This window comes from Tursiops truncatus, chromosome 18 (assembly GCF_011762595.2).
Source record: "Tursiops truncatus isolate mTurTru1 chromosome 18, mTurTru1.mat.Y, whole genome shotgun sequence".
NCBI classification, from domain to species: domain Eukaryota; kingdom Metazoa; phylum Chordata; class Mammalia; order Artiodactyla; family Delphinidae; genus Tursiops; species Tursiops truncatus.
In genome coordinates, this window is record NC_047051.1 from 77202504 (window position 1) to 77217253 (window position 14750).

At 50.5% G+C, this 14750-nt stretch overlaps 1 protein-coding gene across 8 annotated transcripts in view; it reads left to right on the plus strand.

The window, feature by feature from the left end:
- The window catches only part of ATP11A (ATPase phospholipid transporting 11A), a 119124-nt gene that overhangs the window by 88000 nt on the left and 16374 nt on the right, over positions 1-14750 (plus strand). For 7 of the 8 annotated variants that reach the window (XR_002173429.3, XR_002173430.3, XM_019921000.3 and 4 more), the window contains exons 18-25: positions 2719-2900; positions 4616-4867; positions 6104-6278; positions 8346-8448; positions 8701-8846; positions 9406-9465; positions 9930-10057; positions 11956-12091. Coding sequence is in view for 6 of the 8 variants with exons in the window: in XM_019921000.3 (XP_019776559.1) it covers positions 2719-2900; positions 4616-4867; positions 6104-6278; positions 8346-8448; positions 8701-8846; positions 9406-9465; positions 9930-10057; positions 11956-12091 (1182 nt within the window). In the remaining 2 variants the exon portion in view is untranslated. The remainder of the gene's footprint in view (positions 1-2718; positions 2901-4615; positions 4868-6103; positions 6279-8345; positions 8449-8700; positions 8847-9405; positions 9466-9929; positions 10058-11955; positions 12092-14750) is intronic. The other variant, XM_019921001.3, reaches the window with a different exon arrangement.

The following is a 14750-nucleotide window of genomic DNA, read 5'->3' on the forward strand; positions in this document are numbered from 1 at the left end:
GGAGTTGTGATGGGCGTTCTGAACCTGTAGATCACTTTGGGTGGTGTCGTCATCGTGGGATATTAAGTCTTGCAATCTGTGAACACAGGATGCCTGTCCATTTACTTAGATCTTCTGTGATTTCTTTCAGCAACGTATTGTAGTTTTCAGTCTATGAACCTTTCACCTCCATGGTTTAACTCATTCTCGGGTATTTTATTCTTTCTGATGCTACTGTAAATGGTCTTGTTTTCTTAATTTCCCTTTTGGATTGTTCATAGTTAGCGTGTAGAAATGCAGCCGCTTTTTGTGTGTTGACTTTGAATTCTGCACCTTTACTGAATTCGTCTTTTAGTTCCAACCATTTTTTTTTTTTTTTTTTTTTGGTGGTGGAATCCTTAGAGTTTTCTACATATAAGATCCTATCATCTAAGAACAGAACTAACTTTATTTCTTCCTTTCCAACTTGATACCTTTTTTTTTCTTGCCTGATTGCTCTGGTTAAGACCTCTGGTGCCATGTTGAATGGAAGTGGCAGAGGCAGCCATCCTTGTCTTCTGCCTGATCTTAGGGAGAAAGTTTTCCACCTCCCCCCGTTGAGTATGATGCTGGCTGTGAGTTTGCATATATGGCTTTTATCAGGTTGAGGAGGTTCCCTTCTATCCTAGTTTACTGAGTGGTTTTATCATGAAAAGCTGTCGGGGTTTGTCAGATGCTTTTTTGCACCTGTTGAGATGATGATGTGAGTTTTTCTCCTGTGTTCTGTTTATGTCATATATTACATCGATTGGTTTTCATTGAATCCCCCTTGCATCGCTGGGATAAATCCCTCTTGGTCATGTATATAATCCTTCGGACATACTGTCAGATTCAGTTTATTGAAATTTGGTTGAGGATTTTTGCATATATGTTTGTAAGGGATAATGTTCTATAATTTTCTTTCCCTGTGGTGTATTTGTCTGGCTTTGTATATCAGTATTGTTTTATATACAGTGTCCAGGGTTTTAGTAATACTTTGCAGGAAGAATAGAGAAAAGTATTTCTACTCCATGTTTCCACAAGGGGAAGCCCCATAGCTGCTTTTAAAGGCAAGGTTCTATTTATTTCTGAAGTTTCTGCTGCCCGTTCACACCAGCTCTATGTTCTGGGACAGCTCTGAATTACTATCCTCGTAAAACCTCTTTCTTATCGTGCAGTTTTTCTGGCGTAGAATGAAGTCATATACATACATCCTGTGCGTTCACCTCTTAGGAGAAGTCAGAGGATCCATTCTGTAGCCCGAGCTCATGTCTCCGATTTCCTTGATCACCGTGGATACTTCCGATCCAACTTCAGCCACTCTTTTTAGCAGAAGTCACTGAGTTATTATTGTGTGCCAAGGAGTCGGGTGAAGTGAGACAGTGCCAGCGGCCTGAGAGCTCCCACCCCACAAAGGAGACAGACAGGAGGGCAGCGAAGTGGGCGGGGCGTGGACCCGGGAAGGATGCAGGGGAAGAACATCTCTGCGCTTTCACAGCTCGGGGGTGGAGGGGGACCTGCCTTCTCAGAGAGGCGAGCGGGCTGCTTGCTTGCTCCCCGGGGACGGGACTCGGCGTCTGGATGGTGGGCGGTCACAGAGCTCAGTGCCTTCCCAGAGCGTCGGACACACAGATGCTGCTTTTGTCCCGCTCCTTCCCGGGGGCTCCCTTCCCGCCTTCAGGCTTCCGAGAGCTCCGGGGGCAAGAGGAGCTGTTAACCCGACCGTGATCGTGTCCCTCGGCTACATCTGGAGGTCGGAGAAAACATGGAAGATGTGAAGCGTTCCCTGAGAGCGATGGGACGTTAGAATTCATATAGTGGAAACCCTTCAAATCTTAGGAACCAGTGTTCTCCCAGAATTTGGACTGATCATGTAGGAGACTGGCTCATTTCAGGGGATCCGTAGAGTTGGGGCTGAAGGAACAAGGGAAGCAGAAGGTGATCGTCCAGGGTCGCCAGTCGGGCCGTTGCGATGGTTGCTTCATCGTGACCAAAGGAAGCGTCTGTTGACGCGGTGAAAGTGCTCTGTGTGGCGCCTTTGAGAGCCCAGCTTCCTGGTGCCCTGCCGGCTGGTGTGCTTGCCCTGCGCGCCCTGACGTCCAGAATTAGTCTTAGGTTCTTGTTTTCCTCTCCTGTGGACCCGATAGGTTTGATCAATAACCGTGTGGTTTTCCTTCGGTGAGACCCAAATAAGATCAAAGCGTCACACAAACTCCCCACGTAAAGCGTCACTTTAGAAATATCACTTGATGGGGCTTCCCTGGCGGTCCAGTGGTTAAGACTTGGAGCTTCCACTGCAGGGGGCGTGGGTTCAATCCCTGGTCGGGGAACTAAGTTCCCACATGCCACGTGGTGTGGCCAAAAAAAACACAAAAAAAGAAATATCACTTGATATTTACTATAAATTGCAAATTGCTATCCTAAAGAAGGTTAACTCTTCATTTGTCAAAATAAAAGAACAAAGTCTTATCTTTCGACGGCCCCGGTTTATATTTTGTATTCCCACGCTTACTAGTTTGAAAACTTTATCATCGACCATGATTGCGTATATTTAAGGTGGATACGCTTCACTTGCAGATGACCAGCCCCTTGAGGGTGGGTTGGTTTCTCGTTCTCTGGTTAGTCACTCGAGCTGGAGGGGGGTGTCGGGAAGGCTTTGGGAAGTGATATTCAGCAAAGTGACCCCCGAGTTCACGTTAAGTGCCGCTTTGTGTCCTGCAGGAGGGGCTTCGGACCTTGTGCGTTGCCTACAAAAGGCTCATGCAGGAAGAATATGAAGGCATCTATAAGCTGCTGCAGGCCGCCAGAGTGGCGCTCCACGATCGGGAAAGGAAGTTAGCAGAAGCCTATGAGCAGATAGAGAAAGACCTTATCCTGCTCGGTGCTACGGCCGTGGAGGATCGGTAAAGGCTCGCCGTGCTTGTCTTAGAAATAATAGTGTTGCAGCGGGATCGCAGGGGCTACAGGGGCGCTTCAGGGGGAGCCCCACAGCCGGCGTCGGCCGCACCCGGTGAACGCGTTCACGCGTCAGGACGGGGCAGGCCACTTGGTTGCCTGGGGTAATAGCGCAGGGGTCAGGCTGCGCTATTGTGATGTTTGACTTTCCACGAGTAAAAGGCCCCCAGAAGAAACCAGAAATGGTCAGCATTTTCACACCATATTCTGAATAGTCAAGCCACAAGGCTATGCTGTTCAGTTATTCTTTAGAATGGAATCAATAACTAATCTGTTCCTCAGTTTGTCACTAGTTCTTCCCAAATACAAGTGTAAACATGTTGGATCTTAACATTCTCAGTGTTCTTGTCATCACTCATTGAAGGAATTTAAAATAATGAAGTAGAACATTGCAAAAACTGACAATAATAGCTGGTAGAATTCCTGGGTCCTTGGAGGAACTGGGGAGAAGGGAAGGCTCTTAAGGGTGGAGGGATCTTCGCCTGCACAGCCGAGGACCCTCATGGGGGTCCTGGGAGCTGATGCACCTGGGGGGAGCTGACACCTCAGGACACTGAGAGTAGATCCCCGGGGATGGGGCGGAGGGGGGGGGGTTGAAGTGATGATATTTGATTACAGATTATTTCTTTGAAATCTCTGGCCAACATCTTTACAGACCACTCTGGGCCTCGGTTTCCTTTTTGCAAAAAAGGATGAAATGAGAGATGTTTTTTTCTGCCTCTAGAATAGTACGATTATATCATCTCCAGACTTGACCTAGGAAGTTTATCCCAGAATCTAACCAAATGGTTCCAGTCAGAATCCGGATCCTTTCCTTGCCTTTCACTCAGCACTGGACAGAAACACATCACTGACACACATCTATCAAAAACTAAGACTCTAAAATCTAGAAAACACAGCAGGCCCCCAAGTGAGGCAGACGTGGTTTTGCTGCCAGACTTCCACGGATGGCAAGACAGCCTGACCAAGGTCAAGAGTGCCGTTTACCCTCAGACATGTGTTGTGGCCTCTGCAAGCTGTGGGTTTTCTACACGTAGACCAGGATCCTAACACCGTCCTCATCCTGTAAGGTTCTGGCAAAGACAAAACGTCGCAGGCAAGTGCTTCCCGCAGCATCTGACGCGGGGCGAGCCTGCGACGCCATCAGCCCGTCCCAGAGCCGCGCCTGGCACTTCATGTTCTTTAGGGGAACCTGGGCTCCGGTTTGATACGTGGCAAAATTAGAAGTTTATGCACAATGAAAAGGTGGGGAGCGTCACCTCTTTTCCAGGTCCTGTTTTTCCCTGGTTAAGACTTTTTTGGTTGGTGGTTGTGACGGGCCGTCTTATAATAGCGTAAAGTCCTCTCTGAGTAGCAAGTCCCACCAGGCAGAAAGCTGTGTGCTCGGCCACTGTTACTCGTACAAGATGCTGTCTTGTTTCTTAGTATTTTATCCCTGTGGATTTTCTCGTATTAGGAAGTGTTCTGTTGTAAAAAGTTAATACACAGCTGTCGCCAGCCTCGGGTCCTTTGCGGGAAATCACGAGCCAGCACCGCGGTGCTTTTTAATTTGGGGGCAAAAAACTGAATCAGCTCCGTAGATCACAAGTTCTCGGAATTCTGCACTTGGTTTGCTGTGTTCACGCTGACGTGTGTGTTGTGTCCCCCGCCCCCCGCCCCCCAGGCTGCAGGAGAAGGCGGCCGACACCATCGAGGCCCTGCAGAAGGCGGGCATCAAGGTGTGGGTGCTCACGGGTGACAAGATGGAGACGGCAGCCGCCGCCTGCTACGCCTGCAGGCTCTTCCGCAGGAACACGCAGCTGCTCGAGGTGACCACCAAGAGGCTGGAGGAGCAGAGCCTGCACGACGTGCTCTGCGAGCTGAGCAAGACCGTCCTGCACCGCAGCGCCAGCCTGACCCGGGACAGCTTCTCAGGGTAGGCGGGACGTTTGCAGACGGACTGGGCAAGCTCCGCGGGCAGGGCCGTGGCCTCAGCTCCCTTTGTGCGGACGTGGTCCTGTCCTCTGGCCTCTAACAGCATCCCGTGGTCGGGACCATGACCAGAGCTATTTCTCTCTAGCAACTGTGACATATATGCCTTTTTGCATCAGAGCGGGTGTGTGCGTGTGTGCGTGTGTGCGTGTGTGTGTGCGTGTGTGTGTGTGTGTGCGTGTGTGCGCGCGCGTGCGTGTGTGTGTGCGCGCACGTGTGTGCGTGTGCGTGTGCGTGTGTGTGTGTGTGTGCGCGTGCGCGTGTGCGCGCTCACTTGCAGACTGCTGGCTGAGGGTGCAAAGAGACTTCATTCATGGATTTACAAAATACCGTGCCTGGGGTGATTCCCATCTGCTTCTACGACACTGCGGGCTGCATCGTGTATTCCTCAGGGCTCCCGCCAGAGCAGGAGGGAGACGTGAATAATGCGTGGTCGTTTGTCGATTAAGACAGAACAGCGTATGCCCGACAGTTGTTTTTTCCAAGAATATTCGCCAGTTTATCCACATTTTATCAACGCTTTCCTTGCTGGTATTAGATGCATGATCTAAGGTTAGATTTCATTTGAATCGTTTCCAATTTTCATTAATTTAGATAAAGCAAAGGCAGCTCTCTAATCATATGTGGATCTAAAATTATTCATTTATAAATAGTACAGCGATATTTCCCTTTGCCCTGTCTGCAGAATTCCTTTGGGGGATTAGAGATGTTCCTTGTAACTTTGAAACCCAGCAAAGAGAGATTACGACCATGTTCTTTCCAAGTCAGGTCACCCGGGCAGAGTAGCACGGAGGTATTAGTGGTAACGATAAAGACTGTGGTTGGCTGAGGTGGCCAGGCAGTTCGGGAATGAAGGCCGATCTCTTCGATAGCGGGATAAACGCTCTCCTTCTGTTGTCAAGAAGTACCGGAACACGCCCAGGAGTCCACAGTTGCGACCGTTGTTTGCTTTGCCTCAGTGAAATGAGAAAGTTTAATTCACACACAATTTTAAAATGTAATCAAAGGCCTTACAGCCACTAATCTAGAGGCTGTGTTATTATTGACAAAACAAGAAAACCCAGTTTCTTATTCCTTGATCCTGACTGTGTAGCATCTATAGATATCCCCAAAAAGTACGTCTTCTCAAATCTCTGGATTTAGTTACTGAGTAATTTCTCTGGTTTGTATGATCTAACAGACTCTCGGCCGATATGCAGGACTACGGTTTAATTATTGATGGTGCCGCGCTGTCCTTGATAATGAAGCCGTGTGAGGACGGGAGCTCCAGCCACTACCGAGAGCTCTTCCTGGACATCTGCCGGAACTGCAGCGCCGTGCTCTGCTGCCGGATGGCGCCCCTGCAGAAGGCCCAGGTCCGCCGCCCACCAGGAACCAGCTAGGGATCCCCGGGGGAAGGGGTTACGTAGTGAGAGCCATTCATGAGCCCTTACAGCCTCTGGGTTTTTTTTTTAAATCTAGCAAAGCACTTCCTTTTAAAAATGGAAGCAAAAATGATAGAAATTGAAACGTGAGACTTAACTTTGCTCGCTGTGGTTAGTAAGCGTTGATGGAATCAGATGGATGGCCCTTCCGGGTGCAGAGACCAAGGGAGATGCTCGTCCCATCTCTCACGTAAACAGAACTGTATCAAGGAGGTAGAGCCGTCTGTACGGAAGCCCGGGGGGAGGCAGCTGCAGTCGAGCACCTACTGTGTGTCGATTGCTGAGGCAGGTGCGAACCCACCGACCCTCACGGTAACCCTTGAGGCGAGGGAGGCTGTGCTAATTTTAGGAATGAAGTACCTAAGACACAGAAAATCGGGAGAACCTGCCTGGCGGGATGATCTGGAAAGTGGCGGTCCGAATCGGCTTCCACTCTGTCGGACTCTGAACTCACGTTCTGCCCATTGCACCACACTCTTGTGGAAACACCACCTGACGTGTGTTTTTTTCTTAATTTTTTTTTTTTTTTTGGCTGCGTTGGGTCTTCGTTGCTGCACGTGGGCTTTCTCTAGTTACGGTGAGCGGGGGCTACTCTTCGTTGCAGTGCGCGGGCTTCTCATTGCAGTGGCTTCTCGTTGCGGAGCACAAGCTCTAGGCGCGCGGACTTCAGTAGTTGTGGCTCTAGAGCACAGGCTCAGTAGTTGTGGCACATGGGCTCAGTAGTTGTGGCGCACGGGCTTAGTTGCTCTGCGGCGCGTGGGATCTTCCGGACCAGGGCTCGAACCCGTGTCCCCTGCATTGGCAGGCGGATTCTTAACCACTGCGCCACCAGGGAAGCCCCCTGTTGTGTGTTTTAAAATATTTTTTAAAGCATATGGGATACGAACGTGAGCATGTGTGCCTTTCTGGTGTTGGTAAACCTAAAACGGTCCGAATTCTGTAAACCACATTTTAGATAAGGGAGATCAGTTTCTCTTGAGTTGCTCATGAAGGAAACTGTCAGCTTCTCAGACTGACCTAGTGCTTAAGGTAAAATACTGAACACCACGTGCAAAGGGGTCATTTTTCGCGTCCTTGCATGCGTGCTACACTGACGTGCCACGTGACAGTGTCACTAAGCATAAAACACATAAAGCATCGCCCTGGGGTGATTCTCAGTGAAGAGAAGCAGACTCAGGCATTCACATACGTTCTATTTGGGATAAAAATGGTTTCATTCCCAACTGTCCCTCTTAAATGTGTGACTCTGCGTAAACCTTGTACAGTGACGTCCAGAACAGAGCTAAGGATGTCGTTTGGTCTTCACATGATACTTGGTATTTCTTTTAGGTTCTTAAGTGACTTTTGCAAACTTTGATGCCAATTAGTGTCTCAGTCTTGAAACAAGAAGGCAATCCACACATTCTTTCCTCATCTTTTCCATCATGGAACCTTATACTTGGCACATAAATAGGAAAAAAGACTGTCAAGAAACAGACTAAAACTTTGGAAATTATTCATTGCATTGAGTTGTCAGATTTGGTTTTGCACACATGACAAATTTGAAAAGTAAATGAGCAGCTTATTTTAAAAAATAGATGCTTGAAACCAGATAGCTTGGAAGAGCAGCATCTTCTAACGGAATGCAGCATTCACACTCCCCCCACCCCGTATATTTAAATCTGTTTCCCCCACGTTTACATAAGGAGTTGAGCCGCCCCTGCAAATGACTTCCTGGATTTCACTCTCCGTCCTGTCTGCCCACCAGCCTGCTCAGCTCATCTTACTACAGTCATTTCTCAGCTGCTTTTGCTGAAGTGTGTTTCGCTTTCGACGTCAAAAAGGTTTTATCCTAAGTGGATAAAATAGACTGCATATAATCAATAATTCACTTTGAGTACATAGTTGTTTCATTTTTCCTTGACTAACTTGACATCGTTGTCGTTTCTGCCTAGTTAGAGAATGAGCTCTGCAAAAATAGAACAGAGACGGTAAAATCTGCCCTTGCTTCTTTTCCAGATTGTTAAATTAATCAAATTTTCAAAAGAGCACCCTATCACTTTAGCGATTGGTGACGGCGCAAATGACGTCAGCATGATCCTAGAGGCCCACGTGGGCATAGGTAAGCCCCTCGGTTCTGCTTCCCTGTGCCTCTTGGTAACCCGGGTTTATCACGCAGCTGGACGAGAAAGGACACAGCCAAGGCAGGGCCATAGAATGTAGACACACGTTCAGGACACTGTCTGTGACACAGAGCGTTCGTGCCTAGAAATCCGACAGTCACGGTTCAGCCTCACCCGTTTTGCCTGTGTCCGTGTCCACCTGCGTGGTGTTGAGAAAGGCTTTCCTCAGCGCATTTGCTCCCTTCTCGTAGGCATCATTGGGAAAGAAGGTCGCCAGGCTGCAAGGAACAGCGACTATGCGATACCGAAATTTAAGCATTTGAAGAAGATGCTACTTGTTCATGGGCACTTTTACTATATTCGAATATCTGAGCTTGTGCAGTACTTCTTTTATAAGGTAGGAAGGCTTTCCTTTCCCCTCTCACCGTCTCAAAGCGTGTGAGCGATGGCTCGTCTGTCATGATGCCCCGAGGCTACAGGGGTGATTTGTCCATGGATAGAAGTGACTGTCAGAAAGGAGGGGGTAATCGTAGGACCACGGGAGCAAACGCCCAGCTCTCTTCGCAGTCTCAAAACTGAATGTGGAACCAGTGAGATGCGGGCTGTAAAACGCTTGAGGAAGGGGCATTCTTTGATAGTTCCTTGAAGTAGTTTCTTCTTCTTTAATGCGGTTGCATTCTTTCCTGTCTGTCCTGACACCGACGTTGCCGCCTCATTTCTCTGCCACAAGTTTCCCTTGAGTCTGTCTGATCTCAGGGTGACCAGAATGGTCCGGTGTGCCTGTGGGAGCCCCTGAGATGAGCAAGGAGTTTTAGAGCCATTGCCCGTCTTGCTGGAGAATGTGGGGCACTTTGCCCGGGTAGAGTGTGTCACGTGGCCAAGCTCTGTGACGGGATAGAAAAGTGACGTCTCTTACAATGTGCCCTTGATTAACATGCGTGTGACTTCTCTTTCAGAATGTCTGCTTCATTTTCCCTCAGTTTTTATACCAGTTCTTCTGTGGGTTTTCGCAACAGGTGAGTCCTGATGCCTGAGGTCGAGCTCACCTGAGCCTTATCCCTCTTCCCCACATGTGTCTGTGGTGGGCGGAGGGTGGACGGCAGGGCATGCGGGCCAGATGACCCCCCCGTTCCGTCGCTGATCTTCTTTCATCTAAAGCAGCCAGGACCGGGGAAATCTAAGCTTGGAGGCGGCGATCAGAATTGCAAACTTTTGTGCAACTTTCTCTTGTTGCAGGTTTGGAATGGCAGGACCGGGTGGGTCCGCTGTGATTTTAATCCAGACTAGTCGACATCCTGACACTTTGAAAAATGTCCTTGTCCTTCTGTATCTGTAGAAAAATGGCTCTGTGTGCATTTTAGAATGCTCGTGCCTGTGGCCCTTTGTAAATGAAAACTACACATGCATATTGAAACGAATCATCCGAAAGTCTTGTCGAGATGCCCGGGTGCTGTTTTCATGTGGCTTTTCGGTCCCGCAGACCCTGTACGACACTGCCTACCTGACTCTCTACAACATCAGCTTCACCTCCCTCCCCATCCTGCTGCACAGCCTGACGGAGCAGCACGTCTCCATGGACACGCTCAAGAGGGACCCTGCCCTCTACAGGTACCTCAAGCAGACAGCCGCTGTAGGCAAGGAGAAGGACCGGGCAGCCCTGCCACGAATCCGGATAATACTTGGTTGAAGTACTTAAAAGCCAGACGATTCAGTGTCAGCTGACACGCTCGCTTCCACAGGAGATTCTTCAAGCAGGAAGCCATGTGATTTAAGTGAATATACTCCAAATTCAGACAGAGGATTTATGTGGCGTTTGAAATGTACACGTTAAGCCAGTTTGCATTTTACCGTGATTTTCGATGGTTATGAAAGCACTTGGGGTGAGAGTTTCTATCCCCTTGTGACCCCAGCGGATTTATGGCCTAAATGATCCTCGCAGGTCCAAATAGGTTCCATTCAGTGAGAAAAGAGAAAAGTTAACATATCTGATCTCTGGGTGCTCTTTTCTGCTAAAAAGTATTTTTAATAACAAGGAAACGATTTTTCTGCTGTTTCAGAACTGCACCCCAGGATCTTTGGCCGATTCAATGTGTCACTGTTTATTGTGGCTTTGTAAATTAAACGTGTTATTTTCAGGACATTTTAGATGCACATGTGGTTGTAAGAAATAGGAGAGAAATTCTGTGAGGTTTTATCCAGTTTCCCCAGTGGTAGCATCTGACAGACCGTCCTGCAGAACCGCAGGACAAGGTCACAAGCAGGGCACCGACGCGACACGCCCAGCCGTCTTACTGGTCCTTGCTCGTGTGCACACGTGTGCTCACGTGTGTGTGCACTAAATTCTGTGCAGGCTTTTCACATGTGTGAGTCCTGTGCCCACACAGTCAAGACACCTCACCAGCCCCACGGCCTACATCAGAATCATTAGCCGTTAAATGGGGTCTTGAAGTGTTGGGGTCCAAAATAATCCCTGTAGGTGATAAAAAAAAAAGCAAGCTCTGAGTTTGTCACGTGCATTTAATGATACAGGAGTAAGTCTAAGAAAATAGGGAACCCACACCATTTTAGACACACACCGGAGGGAACCCTGCAGCTTCTCTGTCTTATTGAACTAAACTGACAGGTGTCGGAAGCCCTGTCGTGAAATGCACAGCCTGGTCCCGGAAGCCCGCGGTCTTGGCATTCGGATGCCAGCGTGTCCCTGTGTCCTGTGTCCTTCCTTTCGGAAGCAGAGGTGTGAGCGCTGGCATCTTTCTTCCTCTAGTCATATCACAGTCCATTTTTGAGAAATAAAATATTCAAACAGAGATTGTTCAGGAATATCCGTATGTAGTAAAATGCAGTCTGGAGAGCATTTTGCTTTTGCTCCCAGGAAGCTCACTTCATGTCTGTGGGTCCTTCCCACTGTATCAGCTGGGGACGTCGCCCCTCACACCTCAGCATGTTTGCTCCCTTCTCACTGTGCTTTGACCGTGATGGTTTCGGTTACTACAGCTTTGTGCTACAAGCTGTCCCAGGGCCTTTCTGGGACCGGGTGTGGTGTTGGGTGAAGTGACAGGTGGTGTGGCCGGAGGAGCCGCAGAGCGTCAAGTGTGGCTCGGGGGCGTGGCCAGTCGTGAGGCCCCCCCGGCATCCCACGGGCTCCGTGCATTCAGAGCGTGTGCCGGCCAGTCGGCGGGTGGAGGTGGGGGTCTGGCCACGACGTGGACAGGCTGTGTGGGGTGACCCCAGGCGGGAGACCAGGAGCCCCGTGCTCGCGGCCGGGCTTCTCCAGGACCCGCTTTTCGGGGCTTGGCTAAGTGGGTGTCGGTAGGGGCCCCGCCCCCTCCGAGGGCCCTCCTTCTCCTGTCCCTGCTTGTCCCTGCAGCTCTGCCACCTCGGGGCTCTCCGCGAGTCAGGGGCCCCCGGACGGGGACGGCGGCCGCAGGGCCGGTGGACACGGTGGGGGCTGAGTGGGCGCGTGCGCCTGGACGCGCTCACAGGTTCCCACCCTTTGCCTCCCCCAGAGACATCGCCAAGAACGCTCTCCTCCGCTGGCGCGTGTTCATTTACTGGACGTTCTTAGGCGTGTTCGATGCTCTGGTGTTTTTCTTCGGTGCTTACTTCATGTTTGAAAACACAACCGTGACCAGCAACGGACAGGTTAGTACGGAACTGGGTCGTGTCAGCGTGGCTCCGGGATTCTTTGGGGATAGAGCTTGAATCCAGCACGATCCCGGGTCAGCGCAGTCTCAGCACAGCCCGTGGGGACCGTGTCTGGGTGTCTGCCCCCCAGCTGGATGGAAGGGACGTGATGGCAGAGTTCTGCCGACTGTAGGGACACCCTTCCTGAGGGGTTCCAGGCTTTAGTGCTGTAGCTTACTCACCGTTAGCTATATACCTAGTGGTTCGATGTGATCGTTGAGACGTGGCTTATTAAATGTGGGAAATAATTTAGTATTTAACCCATTTTAGTGTTTGTTCACATCCTTAAGTATCTGTTTACTTCGCAACAAGTAGATTTACACTTGCCTGGTAGGCGTTCAGCGCTCTGGTTTTCTGCATAATTTCTAGGGGTTGTTTTATTCGTATCTTGCTTTTTTCTTTCTGCCATGGCTTCCTTCCCACTCTCAGATAGTGACCACCAACACACACATGGTAAGAAATCTGTGGGTGCGTCCTTTGTGTTTTTGGAGTGCGTTATAAATAAAATATTTCTTGAAAATATTTTCCAACGTGACTCCCTTTGTGTGCTTGTCGGTAGAAATGCTGTTAGTTGCTGCCCCACGTCTGTAGGACTGGGGTCGTCCCAGAAACCTGTGCGTCCACTTGGGTCCCTGTTGCTGAGGTTACTCCCTGTATTTCCATGTTGGGGACCACCAGCGGGGTCAGTGGTGTTTCTAAGTGGACTTGATCTGTTTGGACCTCCCTTGACCTAAGTAAGTAGGAAGACACACGAGCATGTGAGGCTGGAGGGGATGCTGCTTTGACCGTGGCCGACCTCCAGCCCCGCCTGGAGAATACGAGAGGCCCGGGGCCCGGTGCCCTGCTTCTGACCTGATGCCCCAGGGTCCACGTAAAGAAGGGGAGCTTGTGAACAGAGGTTTACTGCACGTCCTGTCTGATGGGACACCTCTCTGCCCGTTTGTCCCTCCGCGTGGCTGGCCTGAAGTTCAGAGTCTTGCTGTGTGTTTGCCCATCGGTTTGTCTGTTTCTTTTTTCTTGTGACTGCAAGGTACTGTCATCTCTCATTATAACTGAAACCAATTTTTCCTAAATTGGTCTTGAGGATTTTTCAAAGTCTTTTTGCACTTTTCTAAAATCTTCCCATTTTTCAAGGATTTACACTTTGTCTTAGTTGTGGTAGAATAGCTCCCGGGTGCCACGAGGCCGTCATGTACCGGTGGTTGAGTCGAGCTGTCTTAGCGTTTGCTCTGATGCATCTTTAGTGAGAGTCCCTTGCGGGCCCAGTTTTAAGTGAGCACCTCACGTGTACCTTAAAGAGCTCAGACTTTGTGTCCCGGCATCCGTGGTCCCAGGATCCAGGCAGTGAGTCTCTTCTGCAGGCGTCACCCTCGCTCACCAGTCGCTCCTTCAGTCGGACAGTTTCACGGTGTTAGAGCCGAGCAAATGGAAGTTGACAGATGAGTACTGTACGAGGTCAGGGAATTAGAGCTCAGACCTAGGGTAGTGTTTTAGACCATGCAGCTGCTGCATTGCTTGACGCTCACATCACGTGGTGACATGGTTGGCCCTGCTCTGCAAGCCCACAAGAGGGCGGGTGTGAGCAGGGAGGGGACATGCACCCTGGACACAGGTGCTGGTCGCCCGAGGGGCCCCGGATGCAGGCCTGGGGGGCCTTCCCGGCACGAGGCTGGGCCGCATCTCCTCCTGCCGCTGCTGTGGTCAGAGCTGCAGGCCCGGGTGCCTTGAGGCCCTTCCCGTGAGCCAAGGGCTTCTGCCGTTTCCTGTTTCTCTGCTACTCGCTCCTGAGGGCGCCCTGAGCCACCATGGAACCCGGATCCCAGCGTCTAGAAGGGGTCTTTCCCGTACCATCCCTCCCCCACCTGCCACCTCTGTGCCTTTGCTCAACTGTTATGGGACAAAAGCGTTGGTTAGAATCTGGAACGATGACAGGAAGGGAGAGCGAGGTAGAAAGAACGCCTGTTGGCTGGGGCCCTGTGCTCACGGGCCAGGAGCTCTGAGGCCCCCGTGGGAACAGAGTCAGCACAGGCCACGCACATCCTGTCGCGTGAAAAGCTCCTGAGATGCACGGTGATGTCAGGAAGCAGCGTGCGCGACAGTCGTACCAAGCGAGGTGCTGGACCTGGGCGTTTGTCCACAGCTGTGCCTTGGGTCACTGGCGCCCGGGGGACGATAAACAACCTGCAGACGTAGAGGCGTGAGAGCAAGGCCAGCGCTAAGCGGAGGGACACCTGCGGGGACCCAGGGTAGACCTTTATCACCAGGAGGACAGGAGCCCCAGGGCCACGCGTGGCGAGCGCGCTCCGTCGATGGTCTGACTCTAGACCCCTGCGGTACCTCGGGGCCTCCGCACAGAGCCTTCTCACTCTGGATCACTGAGTCTTAAATTCTTGTTTGTTTGTCAGGTAAGGGGGTTGCATCCCTTACAAAACCAAAAATGATATCGTAGGCTGGTTCTGTAGCAATTCAGACAAAGCAGCAAACAGAGCTGTAAGTCCAGGGCGGCCTCAGGGGGCTGCTGACGTCCTTGGTCTTGGGCAGCAGGTGGTTCGGTGAGGATAGCGGTCATCTCTGTCCTCTTCCAAGGAGGACGGACGTGTCTTCTTGGTGGGACATT